Below are 18,084 nucleotides of genomic sequence, written 5' to 3'. Positions count from 1 at the left end.
CTCTAGGGTTCAGAGAACCTGAGTCACAGTCTTGACTCTGTCACTCACAAGCCAAGTCTCCTAGGATAAGGTAAGTTACAAATCTTTGGAGCCTTGGTTTCTACATCTGTAGAATGAGTACATTCAACTGGTTGATTTCTAAGGTCTTTCTAGCTCTGACAAGTGTCTTCTAAATACTGCCTTTGTTAGGCACTGTAGTTGAAATCCTTACCACAGCTATCCACCATGCGTATTTGTGACAAGTGCTTAATCAGTTGGCTGTCTCTCTTAATGGTACTAATTGTTTAGTCACTGTTACTAAAAGCTTTCTGTTTAGTTTCATTTTGTGTTTTATCTTGGTTACTTTTATCTTTGTTAACTTGAAGAGGAAGGAATTTACTAGGGTATATAGGGAACTCCAAAGGCAAAAGCTGTGAGTCCCTTTGTCCTCTGTATTGTTAGGGCTGCCATGACAAACTGTATAGACTGGGTGGCTTAAAAAATAGAAATGTATTTTCTCACAGTTTTGAATGCTGGAAATCAAAAATCAAGATGCCAGCATGGCTGGTTTGCTCTGAGGCCTCTCTCCTTTGCTTGTATATGACCACCCTCCTGCCTCTTCTCATGGTAGCACCTCTGTGCATGTGCATTCCTGGTGTCTCTCTATCTGTCTTAAGCTCTTCTTTTTATAAAGACACCAGTCAGATTGGATTAGGGCCCACCCTAAAAGCATCATTTTTAACTTAATTACCTCTTTAAAGGCCCTGTCTCCAAATATTATGGGTCACATTATGAGTTATTGAGGATTTGGGCTTCAACATATGAATTTTAGGGAAACACAATTGAGCCCATTACACCATCTTTGCATTGTCTCAGCAGTGAGAAGCATTTTACTTGGTAACTGTGTTTGTAGCCTATGGCTACTGTAATAAATTACCATAAACATGGTAACAGCACACAAAAATTTATTCTCTCATTTACAGAGGCAAGAAGTCCAAAATCAAGGTGTCACCAGGGCCACACATGCTCTGGAGGTTCTAGGGGAGAATCATTCCTTGTCTTCTAGCTTCTGGTAGCTCCAGACATTCCTTGGTTTGTGGCTGCATCACACCAAACTGTGCCTCTGTCACCACATGGCCTTCCCCTCTGTGTGTGTGTCTGCTCCTCTTCTGTCTCCTATAAGGGTACTGGTCACTGGATTTTAGACAAATGTCTATGCACAGATTATGCCAAATGTGTTTTCAGACCAAAGTCTGAACACATGGTAACAAGCATGTATGAATGTTACCATTTTTCTGGAGATATTCCTGGATTTGTGGTCGATGACTGACTCAAAGTCGTATATTGGGAATTAAGATTCATAGATTTCAGATCAGTACTTAATACCTACTACAAAGTAGTGTACTGTCAGATTTATTAAATGTTGCTGGTTATACTATCACTTTGTTGTTTCTCTAGTGAAACACAAACCTATTTTTCTCTGGGCACAGGTGTTTCTAGGCAGGGCCTTCTTTAGAACTTCAGTAACAGTTGTACAAGGAGATACTCTTTAAAGGGTATGACCTCCTTTTTTTCTTAATTAAATCCTGAATATGAGGTTTTCTTAGCTTTGGGTTTTGCTTCATTCTTATAAAAACAGAGTGATTAAACACCTGATTATTTAGATCAGATAACATATATCAAAGATGGATTACTTGAGATTTACTGTAATAATAGGTTTAAAATTTAGATCAATGTCTTGCACAAGTAGAACCTTAATAAACATGTTGAGTAAGATTGCTTCTCCAAATAATAGCAGTAGCCATGTCATGATGGGATCTCCAGGTTTCCAGGGGCTACCTCAGAAAGATGGTGCAGTATTAGGATGTGAATTCACCTCTCCTTACAGAAACATCAAAATCACAACTAACTGCTGAATAACCATCAACAAAAAAAATGCTGGAAACTAACACAAAGAATATCCTACATCCAAAGAAAAAGGAGAAAAAGGAGAAACCACAATGAAACAGTTGGAGCAGCATAATTATGATAAAATAAAATCCCATACCCATTGGGTGGGTGACCCACAAACTGGAAAATAATTATACCACAAAAGTTCTCCCACAGGAGTGAAAGTTCTGAGCCCCACATCAGGCTCCCCAGCCTGGGGGTCTAGCAATGGGAGGAGGAGCCTCCAGAGAATCGCTTTGAAGGCCAGTGGTGTTTGATTGGAGGAATTCCACAAGACTGGGGTAAACAGAAACTCCACTCTTGGAAGGCACACACAAGGTCTCATGTGCACCAGGACATGGTGAAAAAAGCAGTGACCTCATAAGAGCTGGGTTCAGACCTAGCTGGTAGAATTGGAGGGTCTCCTGTGGAGGCAGGGGGTGGTTGTGACTCACTGAAGGGACAAATACATTGGCAGTGGTAGTTCTGGGGAGTACTCACTGGCATGAGCACTCCTGGAGGCTGCCATTTTTCCACCAAGAGGGGGTCCCACACAACAGCCTGTAGGCTCCAGTGCTGGGACACCTCAGGCCAAACAACCAACAGGGCAGCAACACAGCCCCACTCATCAGCAGACAGGGTGCTTAAAGTCTTCCTGAGCACACAGCTTCCTGCTAAACACATCCTTTGACACAGCCCTGCTCACCAGAGGGACAAGACCCAGTTCCACAAACCAGTGGGCAGAAACATGTCCCTCCCATCAGGAAGTCTGCACAAGTCTGTTAGACAGCCTCACCCACCAGGGGGCAGAGAGCAGAAGCAAGAAGAACTACAGTCCTGCAGCCTGTGGAATGGAAACCACAATCACAGAAAGTTAGACAAAATAAGCTGGCAGAGGAATATGTTCCAGATGAAGGAACAAGATAAAACCCCAGAACAACTAAGTGAAGTGGAGATAGGCAATCTACCCAAAAAAGAATTCAGAGTAATGATAGTAAAGATATCCAAGATCTTGGATGAAGAATGGAGGCACAGATCGAGAAGATATAAGAAATGTTTAACAAAGAGCTAGAAGAAATAAAGAACAAACAAACAGAGATGAACAATACAATAACTGAAATGAAAAATACACTAGAAGGAATCAATAGCAGAATAACTGAGGCAGAAGAACGGATAAGTGATCTGGAAGACAGAATGCTGGAAATCACTGTTGTGGAAGAGAATAAAGAAAAAAGAATGAAAAGAAATAAGGACAGTCTAAGAGACCTCTGGGTAAACATTAAAGTCACTGACATTTCCATGGCAGGGGTCCTAGAAGGAGAAAAGAGAGAGGAAAGACCTGAGAAAATAATTGAAGAGATAATAGATGAAAACTTCCCAAACATGGGAAAGGAAACAGTCACCCAAGTCCAAGAAGCACAGAAAGTCCCAGGCAGGAAAAATCCATGGAGGAACATGTCAAGACACAGAGTAATCAAACTGACAAAACTTAGAAACAAAGAAAAAATGTTAGAAGCATCAAAGGGAAAAGCAACATAACAAACAAGGGAATTCCCATAAGGTCATCAGCTGATTTCTCAGAAGAAACTCTGCAGTCCAGAAGGGAGTGGCATGATATATTTAAAATGATGAAAGGGATGAACCTACAACCAAGAATACTTTACCCAGCAAGGCCCTCATTCAGATTCGATGGAGAATCAAAAGTATTACAGAAAAGAAAAAGCTAAGAGAATTCATCACCACCAGACCAGCTTTGCAACAAATGCTAAAGGAACTTCTCTAGGTGGAAAAGAAAAGGCCACAACTAGTAAAAAGAAAAATATGAATGGAAAAGCACACCGGTAAAGGCAAACATACAGGAAAGGTAGGAAATCATCCACACACAAATATATCAAAACCAGCAATCGTGAGACGAGGAGAGCACAAATGCAGGATATTGGAAGTGCATTTGAAAATAAAAGACAAGCAACTTAAAACAATCTTGTTTATTTATAGACTACTGTATCAAAACCTCATGATAACTGTGAACCAAAAATCTACAAGAGATAAACACACAAAAAAGAAAAAGGAATCCAAACACAGCACTAAAATTATTATCAAATCACAAGAGAACAAAAGAGGAAGGGAAGAAAAAGACCTAGAAGAACAAATCCAAAACGATTAAGAAAATGGCAGTAAGAATATACAAAATCAGTAATTCCCTTAAATGTAAATGGATTAAATGCTCCAACCAAGACATAGACTGGCTGAATGGATACAAAAACAAGACCCATATATATGCTGTCTACAAGAGACCCACTTCAGACCTAGAGACACATAGAGACTGAAAGTGAGGGGATGGAAAAAGTTATTCCATGAAAAGGGAAATCAAAAGAAAGTTGGAGTGGCAATACTCATATCAGACAAAATCAACTTTAAAATAAAAACTGTTACAAGAGACCAAGAAGGGCACTACATAGTGATCAAGGGATCAATCCAAGAAGAAGATATAACAATTGTAAATATATGTGCACCCAACATAGGAGAACCTCAATATATAAGGCAAATAAAACAGCCATAAAAGGAGAAATCAACAGAAACACAATAGTGGGGGACTTTAACACCACTCTCATCAATGGACAGATCATCCAGACAGAAAATCAATAAGGAAACACTGGCCTTAAATGATACATTAGACCAGATGGACTTTATTGATATTTATAGAACATTCCACCCAAAAGCACCAGAATACACATTCTTCTCAAGTGCACATGGAACATTCTCCAGGATTGATCACATGCTGGGCCAGAAAGCACGCCATGGTAAATTTAAGAAAATTAAAATCATATCAAGCATCTTTTCTAACCACAATGCTATGAGTTAGAAACCAACCACAAGGAAACAACTGTAAAAAAAACACAAACATGTGGAGGATAAACAATATGCTACTGAACAACCAATGGATCACTGAAGAAATCAAAGAAGAAATAAAAAAATACCTAGAGACAAATAACAATGAAAACACAATGATCCCAAACCTAAGGGATGCAGCAAAAGCAATTCTTTTTAAAATTAATTTATTAATTTTAATTTTAATTTTTTATTGGAGTAAAATTCCTTAACAATGCTGTGTTGGTTTCTGCTGTACAATGAAGTGAAACAGCTATATACATATACCTATATCCACTCTCTCTTGGACTTCCCTCCCACCTCCCCATCCCACCCACCTAGGTCATCACAGAGCACCGAACTGAGCTCTCTGTGCTATACAGCAGGTTCCCACTAGCTATCTATTTTACACACGGTAGTGTATTTATGTCAAACCTAATATCCCAGTTCATCCCACCCTCCCCTTACCCCCCATGTCCACATGTCTGTTCTCTATGTCTACATCTCTATTCCTGCCCTACAAATAAGTTCATCTGTACCATTTTTCTATATTCCACATATATGCATTAATATACAATATTTGTTTTTCTCTTTCTGGCTTACTTCACTCTGTGTGACAGACTCTAGGTCCATCCATATCTCTACAAATGATCCAATTTCATTCCTTTTTATGGCTGAGTAATATTCCGTTGTATGTATGTACCACGTCGTCTTTATCCATTCATCTATTGTTGGACATTTAGGTTGTTTCCATGTCCTGGCTATTGTAAATAGTGCTGCAATGAACATTGTGGTACATGTATCTTTTTGGATTATGGTTTTCTAAGGGTATATGCCCAGTAGTGGGATTGCTGTGTCATATGGTAGTTCTATTTTTAGTTTTTTAAGGAACCTCCACAATGTTCTTCATAGTGGCTGTATCAATTTACATTCCCACCAACAGTGCAAAAGGGTTCCCTTTTCTCCATACCCTCTCCAGTTTTTATTGTTTGTAGATTTTCTGATGATGGACGTTCTGAGCAGTGTTAGGTGATACTTCATTGTAGTTTTGACTTGCATGTCTCTAATAATTAGTGATGTTGAGCATCTTTTCATTTGCCTCTTGGCCATATGTATGTCTTCTTTGGTGAAATGTCTATTTAGGTCTTCTGCCCATTTTTTGGTTGAGTTGTTTGTTTTTTTGGTACTGAGCTCCATGAGCTGTTTCTATATTTTTGAGATTAATCCTTTGTCTATTGCTTCATTTGCAAATATTTTCTCCCATTCTGAAGGTTGTCTTTTCAGCTTGTTTATGGTTTCCTTTGCTGTGCAAAAGCTTTTGAGGTTCATTAGGTCCCAATTGTTTATTTTTGTTTTAATTTTCATTACTCTAGGAAGTGGGTCAAAAAAGATCTTGCTGTGGTTTATGTCAGAGTGTTTTTCCTATGTTTTCCTCTAAGAGTTTTAAGTATCCAGTCTTACATTTAGGTCTTTCATCCATTTGGAGTTTATTTTTGTGTATGGTGTTAAGTAGTGTTCTAATATCATTCTTTTACATGTAGCTGTCCAGTTTTCCCAGGAGCACTTATTGAAGAGGCTGTCTTTTCTCCATTGTATGTTCTTGCCTCCTTTGTCATAAATTAGGTGACCATTAGTGTGTGGGTTTATCTCTGGGCTTTCTATCCTGTTCCATTGATCTATATTTCTGTTTTTGTGCCAGTACTATACTGTCTTGATTACTATAGCTTTGTAGTATAGTTTGAAGTTGGGGAGCCTGATTCCTCCAGCTCTGTTTTTTTTTTTTTTTTTTTTTCTCAAGATTGCTTTGGCTATTTGGGGTCTTTTGTGTTTCCATACAAATTGTGAAATTTTTTGCTCTAATTCTGTGAAGAATGCCATTGGTAGTTTGATAGGGATTGCATTGAATCTGTAGATTGCTTTGGGTAGTATAGTCGTTTTCACAATATTGATTCTTCCAAACCAAGAACATGGTATATTTCTCCACCTGTTTGTGTCATTTTGATTTCTTTCATCAGTGTTTTATAGTTTGCTGCATACAGGTCTTTTGCCTCCTTATGTAGGTTTATTCCTAGGTATTTTATTCTTTTTGTTGTGATGGTAAATATGATTGCTCCTTAATTTATCTTTCTGATTTTTCATTATTAGTGTATAAGAATGTGAGAGATTTCTGTGCATTAATTTTGTATCCTGCAACCTTACCAAATTCGTTGATTAGCTCTAGTAGTTTTCTGGTGGCATCTTTAGGATTATCTATGTATAGTATCCTGTCATCTGCAAACAGTGACAGTTTTACTTCTTTTCCAAATTGTATTCCTTTATTTCTTTTTCTTCTCTGATTGCCATGGCTAAGACTTCCAAAACTATGTCGAATAATAGTGGCAAGAGTGGACACCCTTGACTTGTTCCTGATCGTAGAGGAAATACTTTCAGTTTTTCACCATTGAGAATGATATTTGTTGTGGGTTTGTCATATATGGCCTTTATTATGTTGAGGTAGGTTCCCTCTATGTCCATTTTCTGGAGAGTTTTCATCATAAATGGGTGTTGAATTTTGTTGAAAGCTTTTTCTGCATCTATTGAGATGATCATATATTTTTTATTCTTCATTTTGCTAGTATGATGTATCACATTGATTGATTTGTGTATATTGAAGAATCCTTGCATTCCTGGGATAAACCCCACTCCATCATGGTCTATGATCCTTTTACTGTGTTGTTGGATTCTGTTTGCTCATATTTTGTTCAGGATTTTTGCATCTATGTACATCAGTGTTACTAGTCTCTAATTTACTTTTTTTGTGATATCTTTGTCTTGTTTTGGTATCAGCGTGATGGTAGCTTCATAGAAAGAACTTTGAAGTGTTACTCCCTCTGCAATTTTTTGGAAGAGTTTGAGGAGGATAGGTGTTACCTCTTCTCCAAATGTTTGATAGAATGCAGCTGTGAAGCCATGTGGTCCTGGACTTTTGCTTTTTGGAAGATTTTTAATCACAGTTTCAATTTCAATACTTGTGATAGATCTGTTTATATTTTCTAATTCTTCCTGTTTCAGTCTTGGAAAATTGTACCTTTCCAAGAGTTTGTCCATTTCTTCCAGGTTGTCCATTTTATTCACATATAGTTGTTTGTAGTAGTTTCTTATGATCCTTGCTATTTCTGTGGTGTCTATTGTAATTTCTCCTTTTCCATTTCTAATTTTATTGATTTGAGTCCTGTCTGGTTTTTTTTCTTGATGAATGTGGCTAAAGTTTTATCAATTTTGTTTATCTTCTCAAAAAACCCGCTTTTAATTTTATTTATCTGTGCTATTGTTTTCTTCTTTTCTATTTCAGTTATTTCTGTTCTGATCTTTATGATTTCTTTCCTTCTACTGACTTTGGATTTTCTTTCTTCTTCTTTCTCTAGTTGCTTTAGGTGTAAGGTTAGACTGTTTATTTGAGATTTTTCTTGTTTCTTGAGGTGAGATTGAATTGATATAAACTTCGCTCTTAGAACTGCTTTTGTTGCATTGCATAGGTTTTGGGTTGTCTTGTTTTTGTTGTCATTTGTTTCCATGTATTTTTTTAAATTCTTCTTCGATTTCTTCAATGATCTCTTGGTTATTTAGTAGTGCACTCCTCAGCCTCCATGTATTTGTGTATTTTACAGTTTTTTTTTTTTTTCTGGTAATTGATTGCCAGTCTCACAGCATGTGGTCAGAAAAGATGCTTGATACAATTTCAATTTTCTTAAATTTTCTGAGGCTTGATTTGTGACCCAAGATGTGATCTATCCTGGAGAATGTTCAATGTGCTCTTGAGAAGAAAGTGTATTCTGCCACCTTTGGGTGGAATGTCCTATAAATATCAATTAAATCTGTCTGTTCTATTGTGTCATTTAAAGCTTGTGTTTCCTCATTTATTTCTGTGTGGATGATCTGTCCATTGGTGTAAGTGGGGTGTTAAAGTCCCCTACTATTATTGTGTTACTGTCAATTTCCCTTTTTATGGTTGTCAGAATCTGCCTTATGTACTGAGGTGCTCCTATGTTGGGTGCATAAATATTTATATTTGTTATAACTTCTTCTTGGATTGACCCCTTGATCATTATGTAGTGTCCTTCCTTGTCTCTTGTAACACTACTTTAGTGTCTAGTTTGTCTGATATGAATATTGCTACTCCAGCTTTCTTTTGATTTCCATTCGCATGGAATATCTTTTTCCATCCCCTCACTTTCAGTCTGTATGTGTCCCTAGGTCTGAAATGGGTCTCTTGTAAGCAGCATAAATATGGATCTTGTTTTGGTATCCATTCAGCCAGTCTGTGTCTTTTTGTTGGAGCATTTAATACATTTACATTCAAGGTTATTATCAATATGTATGTTCCTATTACCATTTTCTTAATTGTTTTGGGTTTGTTTTTTGGTGTTTTTTTCTTCTCTAGTGTTTCCCGCCTAGAGAAGTTCCTTTAGCATTTGTTATAAAGCTGGTTTGGTGGTGCTGAATTCTCTTAGCTTTTGCTTGTCTGTAAAGCTTTTGATTTCTCCATCAAATCACAATGAGATCCTTGCTGGACAGAGTAATCTTGGCTGTAGTTTTTTCTCTTTCATCACTTTAAGTATATCCTGCCACTCCCTTCTGGCCTGCAGCGTTTCTGCTGAAAAATCAGCCGATAACCTTGTTGGGATTCCTTTGTATGTTATTTTTTGCTTTTCCCTTGCTGCTTTCAATATTTTTCTTTGAATTTAATTTTTGTTAGTTTGATTAATATGTGTTTTGGTGTGTTTCTCCTAGGGTTTTTCCTGTATGGGACTCACTGCACTTCCTGGCCTTGATTATTTCCTTTCCCATGTTAGGGAAGTTTTCCACTATAATCCCTTCAAAAATTTTCTCATACGCTTTCTCTTTTCTCTTCTTCTTCTGGGACCCCTATAATTCGAATATTGGTTAGTTTAGTGTTGTCCCAGAAGTCTCTGAGATTGTCTTCAATTCTTTTTATTCTTTTTTCTTTATTCTGCTCCTCGGCAGTTATTTCTACCATTCTGTCTTCCAGCTCACTTTTTTGTTCTTCTCCCTCAGTTATTCTGTTATTGATTCCTTCTAGTGTAGTTTTCATTTCATTTATTGTGTTGTTTGCCTCTGTTTGTTCTTTAGTTCTTCTAAATCTTTGTTAAACATTTCTTTTATTTTCTTAATCCATACCTCCATTCTCTTTCTGAGATTCTGGATCATGTTTACTATGATTACTCTGAATTCTTTTTCAGGTAGGTTGCCCATTTCCTCTTCATTTATTTGGTCTTGTAGGTTTTTACCTTGCTCCTTCATCTGTGACATATTTTTTTGTCATCTCATGTTTTTATTGATTGATTGGATTGTGTTCCTGTCTTACTGGTTGTTTGGCCTGAGGCATCCAGCACTGGAGTTTGTAGACTGTTGGGTAGAGCTGGGTCTCAGTGCCAAGATGAGGACCTCCAGGAGACCTCACTCTGATGAATATTCCCTGTGGTCTGAGGTTCTCTGTTAGTCCAATGGTTCAGACTCAGAGCTCTCACTGCAGGAGCTGTGGCCCAACCCCCAGCTCATGTCCCAAGATCCCTCAAGCCATGCAGAGTGAGAAAAAGAAAAAAACGAAAAAAAGGAGCAGTAAATAGCAAAGAGTAAAAATAAAATAAGGTTAGAAAAATAAAAGATATGTTAGAAAGATAAAAAATAAAAATACAGATGAAACAACAACTGAAGGTAAAACAGAACCGCAATAGTGAAAAAGAGGAGGAAAAAAAAGCCAGAAAAGGCTTTCACTGTGTGGGGCCGGGGTTTAGGAAGGGGCGGGGTTTAGGTGGTGGGCAGAGCCTATGCTTAGGATGCACACGGCTAAGGGGGCTAGGGGGTTGGACTTTGGTTCAGTGTAGCACAAGGCGCCCATCAGTGCTTCTGGCCTTGGAGGGTGGAGGACCAGGTCCAGGACCCCAGCAGGCTCACTGGGCCTGAGTGGGTGGGGGAAATGCCTGCGGTGCTTCCCCTGATTCCCTGGCCCTGGAGGGTCCCCCCAACCACCTCTCCTCCTTTTCCCCCCAACCACCTCTCCTCCTTTTCCCCCCTCCTCCTTCCCTCCTACATCCCTAGGACCCCTACAGCTGGAGGTGGCCTCAAAGGGCAGAGTACCAGGCCTGGGAACCCAAAGGGCAGAGTACCAGGCTTTCCAGGGCCCAAGTGAGTGTGGGAAGTGCCCTGCATGCCTTCCTTGATCCTCAGATCCCAGACAGCCCCTCCTCGTCTGCCTCTCCTCTTCTCCCCCACCTCCTTCCTACTCCCCTAGGACCAACGTGGCCTGGAGGGGGCCTCGGAGGGCAGGTGACCTGGCCTGGGAGCCTGGCAGGCTTCTCAGGGCTGAGTGGGCAGGTGAAAGGCCCGCTGCACCTCCCCTGATCCTCCTGTTGTAGAAGGTCACCCACCCACCATCCACCTCTTCTACTCTTTCCCCCACCTCCCTCCCTCACAGGCTCCTAGGACCCACAAGTCTGGAGAGGGCCCCAGAGGATGCAGGACCAGATCCAGGAGCCCAGCAGCATTCCTGGGGCTCAAGAGGGTGGGGGAAATGTCCCCCACACCTCCCGTGATCCTCCAATCCCAGAGTGCCCCTCCATGTTTGCTTCTGCTGCTATTCCCCCTTCTCCCTCCTTCCAATGCCCCTAGGACCCACGAGGCCAGAGGGGGCCCCAGAGAATGGAAGACCCGGCCTGGAGCCCTGCAGGCTTCCTGGGGTCCAATTGGGCAGGCAAAATGCTAGGCATGCTCCCCTGTGATCCTCCGAGACCCTTGAGGGTCCCTCCAGGCGTGGGAACCCCTCCCCTCCCAGCCACCCCTCAGGGGCACCAGTCCTGTCCAGCCTCCACTTCTCCTCCCCCCTCACTCCCCCCACATCCTACTTGGTCACTTGGGGGTTCCTCCCATTTCTTTGGGCATCAAGGTCCCCCAACAGTGTCTGGCAGGTGCCCTAGTTGTGGGGAGACATGAACTCTGTGTCCTGCCCCACTACCATCTTCACAAAAGCAGTTCTAAGAGGGAAGTTTACAGCAATACAATCTTACCTCAGGAAACAAGAAAAATCTGAAATAAACAACCTAACCTTACACCTAAAGCAACTAGAGAAAGAGGAACAAACAAAACCCAGAATTAGTAGAAGGGAAGAAATCATAAAGATCAGAGCAGAAATTAATGAAAAGAGATGAACAAGATAATAGAAAAGATCAATGAAACTATAAGCAGGTTATTTGAAAAGATAAACAAAAATGATAAACCTTAACCACACTCATCAAGTAAAAGGGGAGAGGGCTCAAATCAATAAAATTATAAATGAAAAAGAAGTTGTAATGGACACCACAGAAATACAAAGGATCATTACAGACTACTACAAGCCACTATATGCCAATAAAGTGGACAACTTAGAAGAAATGGACAAATTCTTAGAAAGATACAACCTTCCAAGACTGAACCAGGAAGAAATAAAAAATATGAACAGACCAATCACAAGTACTAATATTGAAACTGTGATTAATAAACTCCAAAAAAAACAAAAGTCCAGGACCAGATGACTTCACAGGAAAATTCTATCAAACATTTAGAGAAGAGTTAACACCTATCATTCTGAAACTATTCCAAAAAATTGCAGTGTTTGGAACACTTCCAAACTCATTCTATGATACCAACATAACCCTGACACCAAAACCAGGCAAAGATACCACAAGAAAAGAAAATTACACGTCAATAACACTGATGAACATAGACAGAAAAATCCTCAACAAAATACTAGCAATCTGAATCCAACGATACATTAAAAGGATCATACACCAAGATCGTGTGATTTATCCCAGGGATGCAAGGATTCTTCAGTACACACAAATCAATCAATGTGATACACCACATCAACACACTGAAGAATAAAAACTATATGATCATCTCAGTAGATGCAGAAAAAGCTTTTGACAAAATTCAACAGCCATTTATGATAAAAGTTCTCCAGAAAGTGGGCATAGAGGAAACATACCTCAAAATAATAAAGGTTGTATTTAACCAACCCACAGCTAACATCATATTCAATGGTGAAAAGCTAAAAGCATTTCCTCCAAGATTAGGAACAAGACAAGGATGTTCACTCTTGCCACTTTTATTCAACATAGTTTTGGAAGTCCTAGCCATGGCAATCAGCAAAGAAAAAGAAATAAAAGGAATCCAATTTGGAAAAGAAGAAGTAAAACTGTCACTGTTTGCAGATGACAGGATACTATACATAGAAAATCCTAAAAATGCTACCAGAAATCTCCTACATCAATGAGTAAAGTAAATTTGCAGGATACAAAATTAATACACATAAATTTGTTGCATTTCTATACACTGGCAATGAAAGATCAGAAAGAGAAATTAAAGAAATGATCCGATTTACCATCATATCAAAAAGAATAAGATACCTAGAAATAAACCTACCTAAGGAGGCAAAAGACCTGTACTCCAAAACTTTAAGACACTGATGAAGAAATCAAAGATGACACAAACAGATGGAGAGATATACCATGTTCTTTGATTGGAAGAATCAATATTGTCAAAATGACTATACTACTCAAGGCTATCTACAGATTCAATGCAATTCCTATAAAATTACCAATGGCATTTTTCACAGTACTAGAACAAAAAACTTTACAATTTGTACGGAAACATAAAGACCATGATTAGCCAAAGCAATCTTGAGAAAGAAAACTGGAGCTGTTGGAGTCAGGCTCCCTGACTTCAGACTCTACTACAAAGCTACATCATCAAAATAGTATGGTAGTGGCACAAAAAACAGAAATATAGATCAATGGACCAGGATAGAAAGCCCAGAGATATACCCATGCACCTATGGTCAATTAATCTACAACAAATGAGGCAAGACCCTACAATGGAGGAAAGACAGTCTCTTCAATAAGTGGTGTTTGGAAAACTGGACAGCTGCATGTAAAAAAATGCAATTAGAATATTCTTTAACAGCATACATAAAAATATCCAAAATGGATTAAAGGCCTAAATGTAAGACCGTATATTATAAAACTCTTAGAGGAAAACATAAGCAGAACACTCTTTGAGATAAATCGCTGCAATATCTTTTTAGATCCGTCTCCTAGAGTAATGGAAATAAAAACAAAAATAAACATATGGGATCTAATTAAACTCAAAAACTTTTGCACAGAAAGGAAACCATAAAAAAAAATGAACAGACAACCTCCAGAATGGGAGAAAATATTTGCAAACAATGAGACCAACAAGGGATTAATCTCCAAAATATACAAAGAGTGCATGCAGCTCAATATCAAAAAAACAAAGAGCCCAATCAAAAAATGGGCAGATCTAAACAGACATTTCTCCAAAGAACATATACATTTGGCTAAATAGCACATGAAAAGTTGCTCAACATCGCTAATTATTAGAGAAATGAAAATAAAAACTACAATGTGGTATCACCTCTCACCAGTCAGAATGGTCACCATCAAAAAATCTACAAACAAAAAATTCTGGAGAGGGTGTGGGAAAAAGAGTACCCTCCTACACTGTTGGTGGGAATGTAAACTGGTACAGCCATTATGCAGAACAGTATGGAGGTTCCTTAAAAAACTAAAAATAGAGTTACCATATGAGCCAGCAATCCCACTCCTGGGCATATATCCAGAGAAAACCATAGTTCAAAAATATACATGCGCCCCAATATTCATTGCAGTGTTGTGTACAATAGCCAAGACATGCAAGCCACCTAAATGTCCATATATAGATGAAAGGATAAAGAAAATGTGGTACACATATACAATGGAATATCACTCAGCCTTTAAAAAGAATGAAATATTGTCATTTGCCTCAACATGGATGTACCTGGAGATTATCATATTAAGTTAAGTAAGTCTCACAGAGAAAGACAAGTATCCTATGATACCACTTATATGTGGAATCTTAAAAAAATGATACAAATGGACTTATTTACAAAACAGAAACATACAGATTAGAGAATGAACTTATGGTTACCAGTGTGGAAGATAGAGGGGGAGGCATAGATTGGGAGTTTGGGATTGACTTATACATACTGCTATATTTAAAATTGATAACCAACAGGGACCTACTGTATAGCATAGGGAATGCTGCTTAATATTCTGTAATAACCTAAATGGGAAATTAATTTGAAAAAGAATAGATACATGCATATGTATAACTGAATCAGTTTGCTTTACATCTGAAACTAACAACATTGTTAATCAACTATAATATAAAATAAAAATTTAAAAAATATAAACAGAATGAACATGAAAAAATATGTTGAGTGAATGAATAAATGATAACTACAAATCCCCTTAATATGATATAGCTAAGTATTGATAGTGAGAAAAGAGGAGTGTGAGTTCTTCTGTCATTTTGCTTATTCAGGGTAACATCTACTCCTATTTACAGATTTATTGTTACTATTACTATGTTAGACCAAATCTTTTATTCATTCAACAGTATTTATTGAGTGCCTGCTATCTGCCAGACACTATTCTAGGAGTTGAGAATCCATCAGTGAAAAAAAAAAAATGTATTAAGAATGTCCAAATCAGATAAAAACACATTATATAAGTAGTGGTGTGTATGAATGTGTTTGTGTAAAGGTACATTAAGTGCTTCAGAAAAGTCTCCTCTCTAAAGAAAATTATAAAAAATAATATATGTATATGTTGGATAGGCAATTTTCATTCTTTGAAATATCTCAAAATGCATTTGTTTATATATATTGATATTTTTCATTTTATGTCAAGTTATATTAAATGGCCAGTTTAAAGAATTACTAATATTATAGTCTCAAAATGAGCTAAACTCCTATTTTATAAAACAGATTGGTCAGTTCTGATGAAATAGTTTACTTATTTATCTATACACATATAAACTATCATTACTTCTCTGAGGTCTGGGAAATGAATGATGATCTTCAATAGGAATTTTTATCTACTGAAGTGTAGTGTGTGATAGCATACCCAAATGACTCGATTTATACTAGAAATGAGAAATGTCAATGTGTGTTTAGGAGGCCTAGACCTATATTAAATGAGCATGTGTAAACGTGTGCATGTGTGTGTGTTTGCACACGCCTGTCCCTGTCCCTATTTCTATCTCCAAATGTCACCCATCTCCTACAAGCCATCTTTAGCTGTGATTTCTCCATGTGGGTCCACATGATAGTCATTAGTATAACTCCTCATCAGCCTATTTTTCTATTGTGTTCTTCGTGCTGGTTGTAACAAGCCTCTGCCCACCTCCATGTTCTTCTGGAGCATCTTGTGAGATGTAATTTGCTCTACAAATTGTAGTTTAATTCAGACAGACAATAAAAACCCTGGGGAGAGTTTCTCATTCCTTTCATTCTGGGGTGGCCATTTTTATTACTGCAAACACATGTTCTCGAAATGCACATTACAGCAAATTTGGTATGGCTTGAGAGTTTTTCACATTTCTCTGATTTCTTATACAAGCACTGTCATGGCATACTTTTAATACCATGGATAAAACAGAAGGAATAAGCCTCTAAATGCTTTAAAACGTTTGGATGCTTGTTTTATTCTTGGCAAATCATCTGAATGATAGTCTCAATTTTATCTTAGGATCATAATAAATCATCAGAAAGCTGTGTATTTGGACCAAATTTTCTTGACATCCCTCTGACTCCATCTGCTATAGAATATATTTCTTTGAGTAGCATTTTGGATTTTTGTCCTGGGCTTTGAGTAAGGGGTAACCATGAGAAATGGAACCTGCTTCTTCACTTGCTGTAGGAGTTCTGTGAACAGTTATTATCCACAGCTTAGGCAGAGAGGAAAAATATTGTCTGCATCTCAGATAACCATGATATTGTAGTACCTGATTTTCTTTCCAAGGAGTGTGGAATACTAGAATGCTGTGAAAAAGGTAACAATTAAAGCTATCTTAATTATTCCTTAATGTATTTGATTACACAACCAATTTTTTCTAACTGTGTGGACAAAGGAGATTCTGGATTCTACATTACCCCGATCCCTTTCACCCAACAAGGCTCCATGTTAACTGAGTATATTTTCTTTGTTTGTTTGAAAGAGTTACAGTGTTAATGATAGTATTCAATATATAGAATCCATATTCAGATAGCCTGATGTACCTCATTTACACCAGGTATGTTCCTGATCCCTGGATCAGATGGGTTCAATTAGGAAACCTACTGAGCAGAATTTTAGGAGATGCTGAGGAACATAGTCTATATAAATTCTCTTGATCTGTTGTCTATATAGTATCTTAATCCAATATTTTTAGTTATGGTCAAATTATCTTTGAGATACTAAAAAGAGAGGGCAAAGAACACCAACAAATTGGGCTACTATAAGAATTGTCTCTATGCTAAAGTAAAAACTAGTTTTTATCACTTGAAACTACACTTAATAAATCAGCTGTGGATGAATAGAAATGAGTTTATAAAAATCCGATTTAACATATTCGAAGAAAAGGAGGAGTTGAGACATTTTGAAGATAAGTATTTAAGGCCTATGTGAAACCTTTAAAATTATACAAGTCATACATCTTTGTAAGAGAAAATTTGGAAGATACAGATTATCACAAATACCTCCTTACACAGAGCTATTAGCTTCCAGATATATCCATTGATATTTAAAGTATGTGTGTATTTTGATTCTTGGGTTTGAAGAAGAGTGGTGGGGTTCAAGGGAGCCTATAGTCCCCTCACTTGCTCTTAATGATGAATCTGCATGTAGTTAATGAGTTTTAGCATCTCTGCCCATAAGTGTCTGGGGAGGAGCTGGAAGTGTAGTAGTGTCCTTATGTAGGAAGGAACAAACACTGTGTTTGGTGGAAGAATCAAGGGCAAAGCAATTTTGTACATGCAAATGAATTATAGCTTGCTCTATATCAGCACTGACTACCCTTCTATGTCCCACCTTTCCACTTCCCACCCCTTCAGCTATTTTTTACAAAACATCACTGAGTTCATTTGGGGGCCAGATTTTAGTTTTGATATATTGTGGGTGATCCTGAATTTTGTTTGTATTTTTCCTCATTACTGTAGATCTATGCATATGTCTTTGAAAACATCAAGTCTGTGCGACTGGAAGCACTGCTCTTATCCTTGCTGAGCATCGTGGTGCTTGTTCTGGTTAAAGAGCTGAATGAACAGTTTAAAAGGAAAATTAAAATTGTTCTTCCTGTTGACTTAGTCTTGGTAAGTATGAATCAACATTTAGCATTCTGCCCTGCAATGCTTGCAGTTGCTGTGGGTAACCTGCAGAGGCTCACATTATTGTC

General features: G+C 38.0%; 1 protein-coding gene across 1 annotated transcript in view; it reads left to right on the top strand.

The window, feature by feature from the left end:
• Positions 1 to 18,084, top strand: part of SLC26A7 (solute carrier family 26 member 7) — a 329,129-nt gene that overhangs the window by 227,329 nt on the left and 83,716 nt on the right. The window contains exon 6 of the mRNA XM_082363299.1: positions 17,849 to 18,001. Coding sequence (XP_082219425.1) covers positions 17,849 to 18,001 — 153 coding nt within the window. The remainder of the gene's footprint in view (positions 1 to 17,848; positions 18,002 to 18,084) is intronic.

The sequence above is a fragment of the Balaenoptera borealis genome (genome assembly GCF_965194805.1).
Source record: "Balaenoptera borealis genome assembly, chromosome: 17".
Taxonomy (NCBI): Eukaryota; Metazoa; Chordata; class Mammalia; order Artiodactyla; family Balaenopteridae; genus Balaenoptera; species Balaenoptera borealis.
This window is presented reverse-complemented; position numbering and strand designations above follow the sequence as displayed.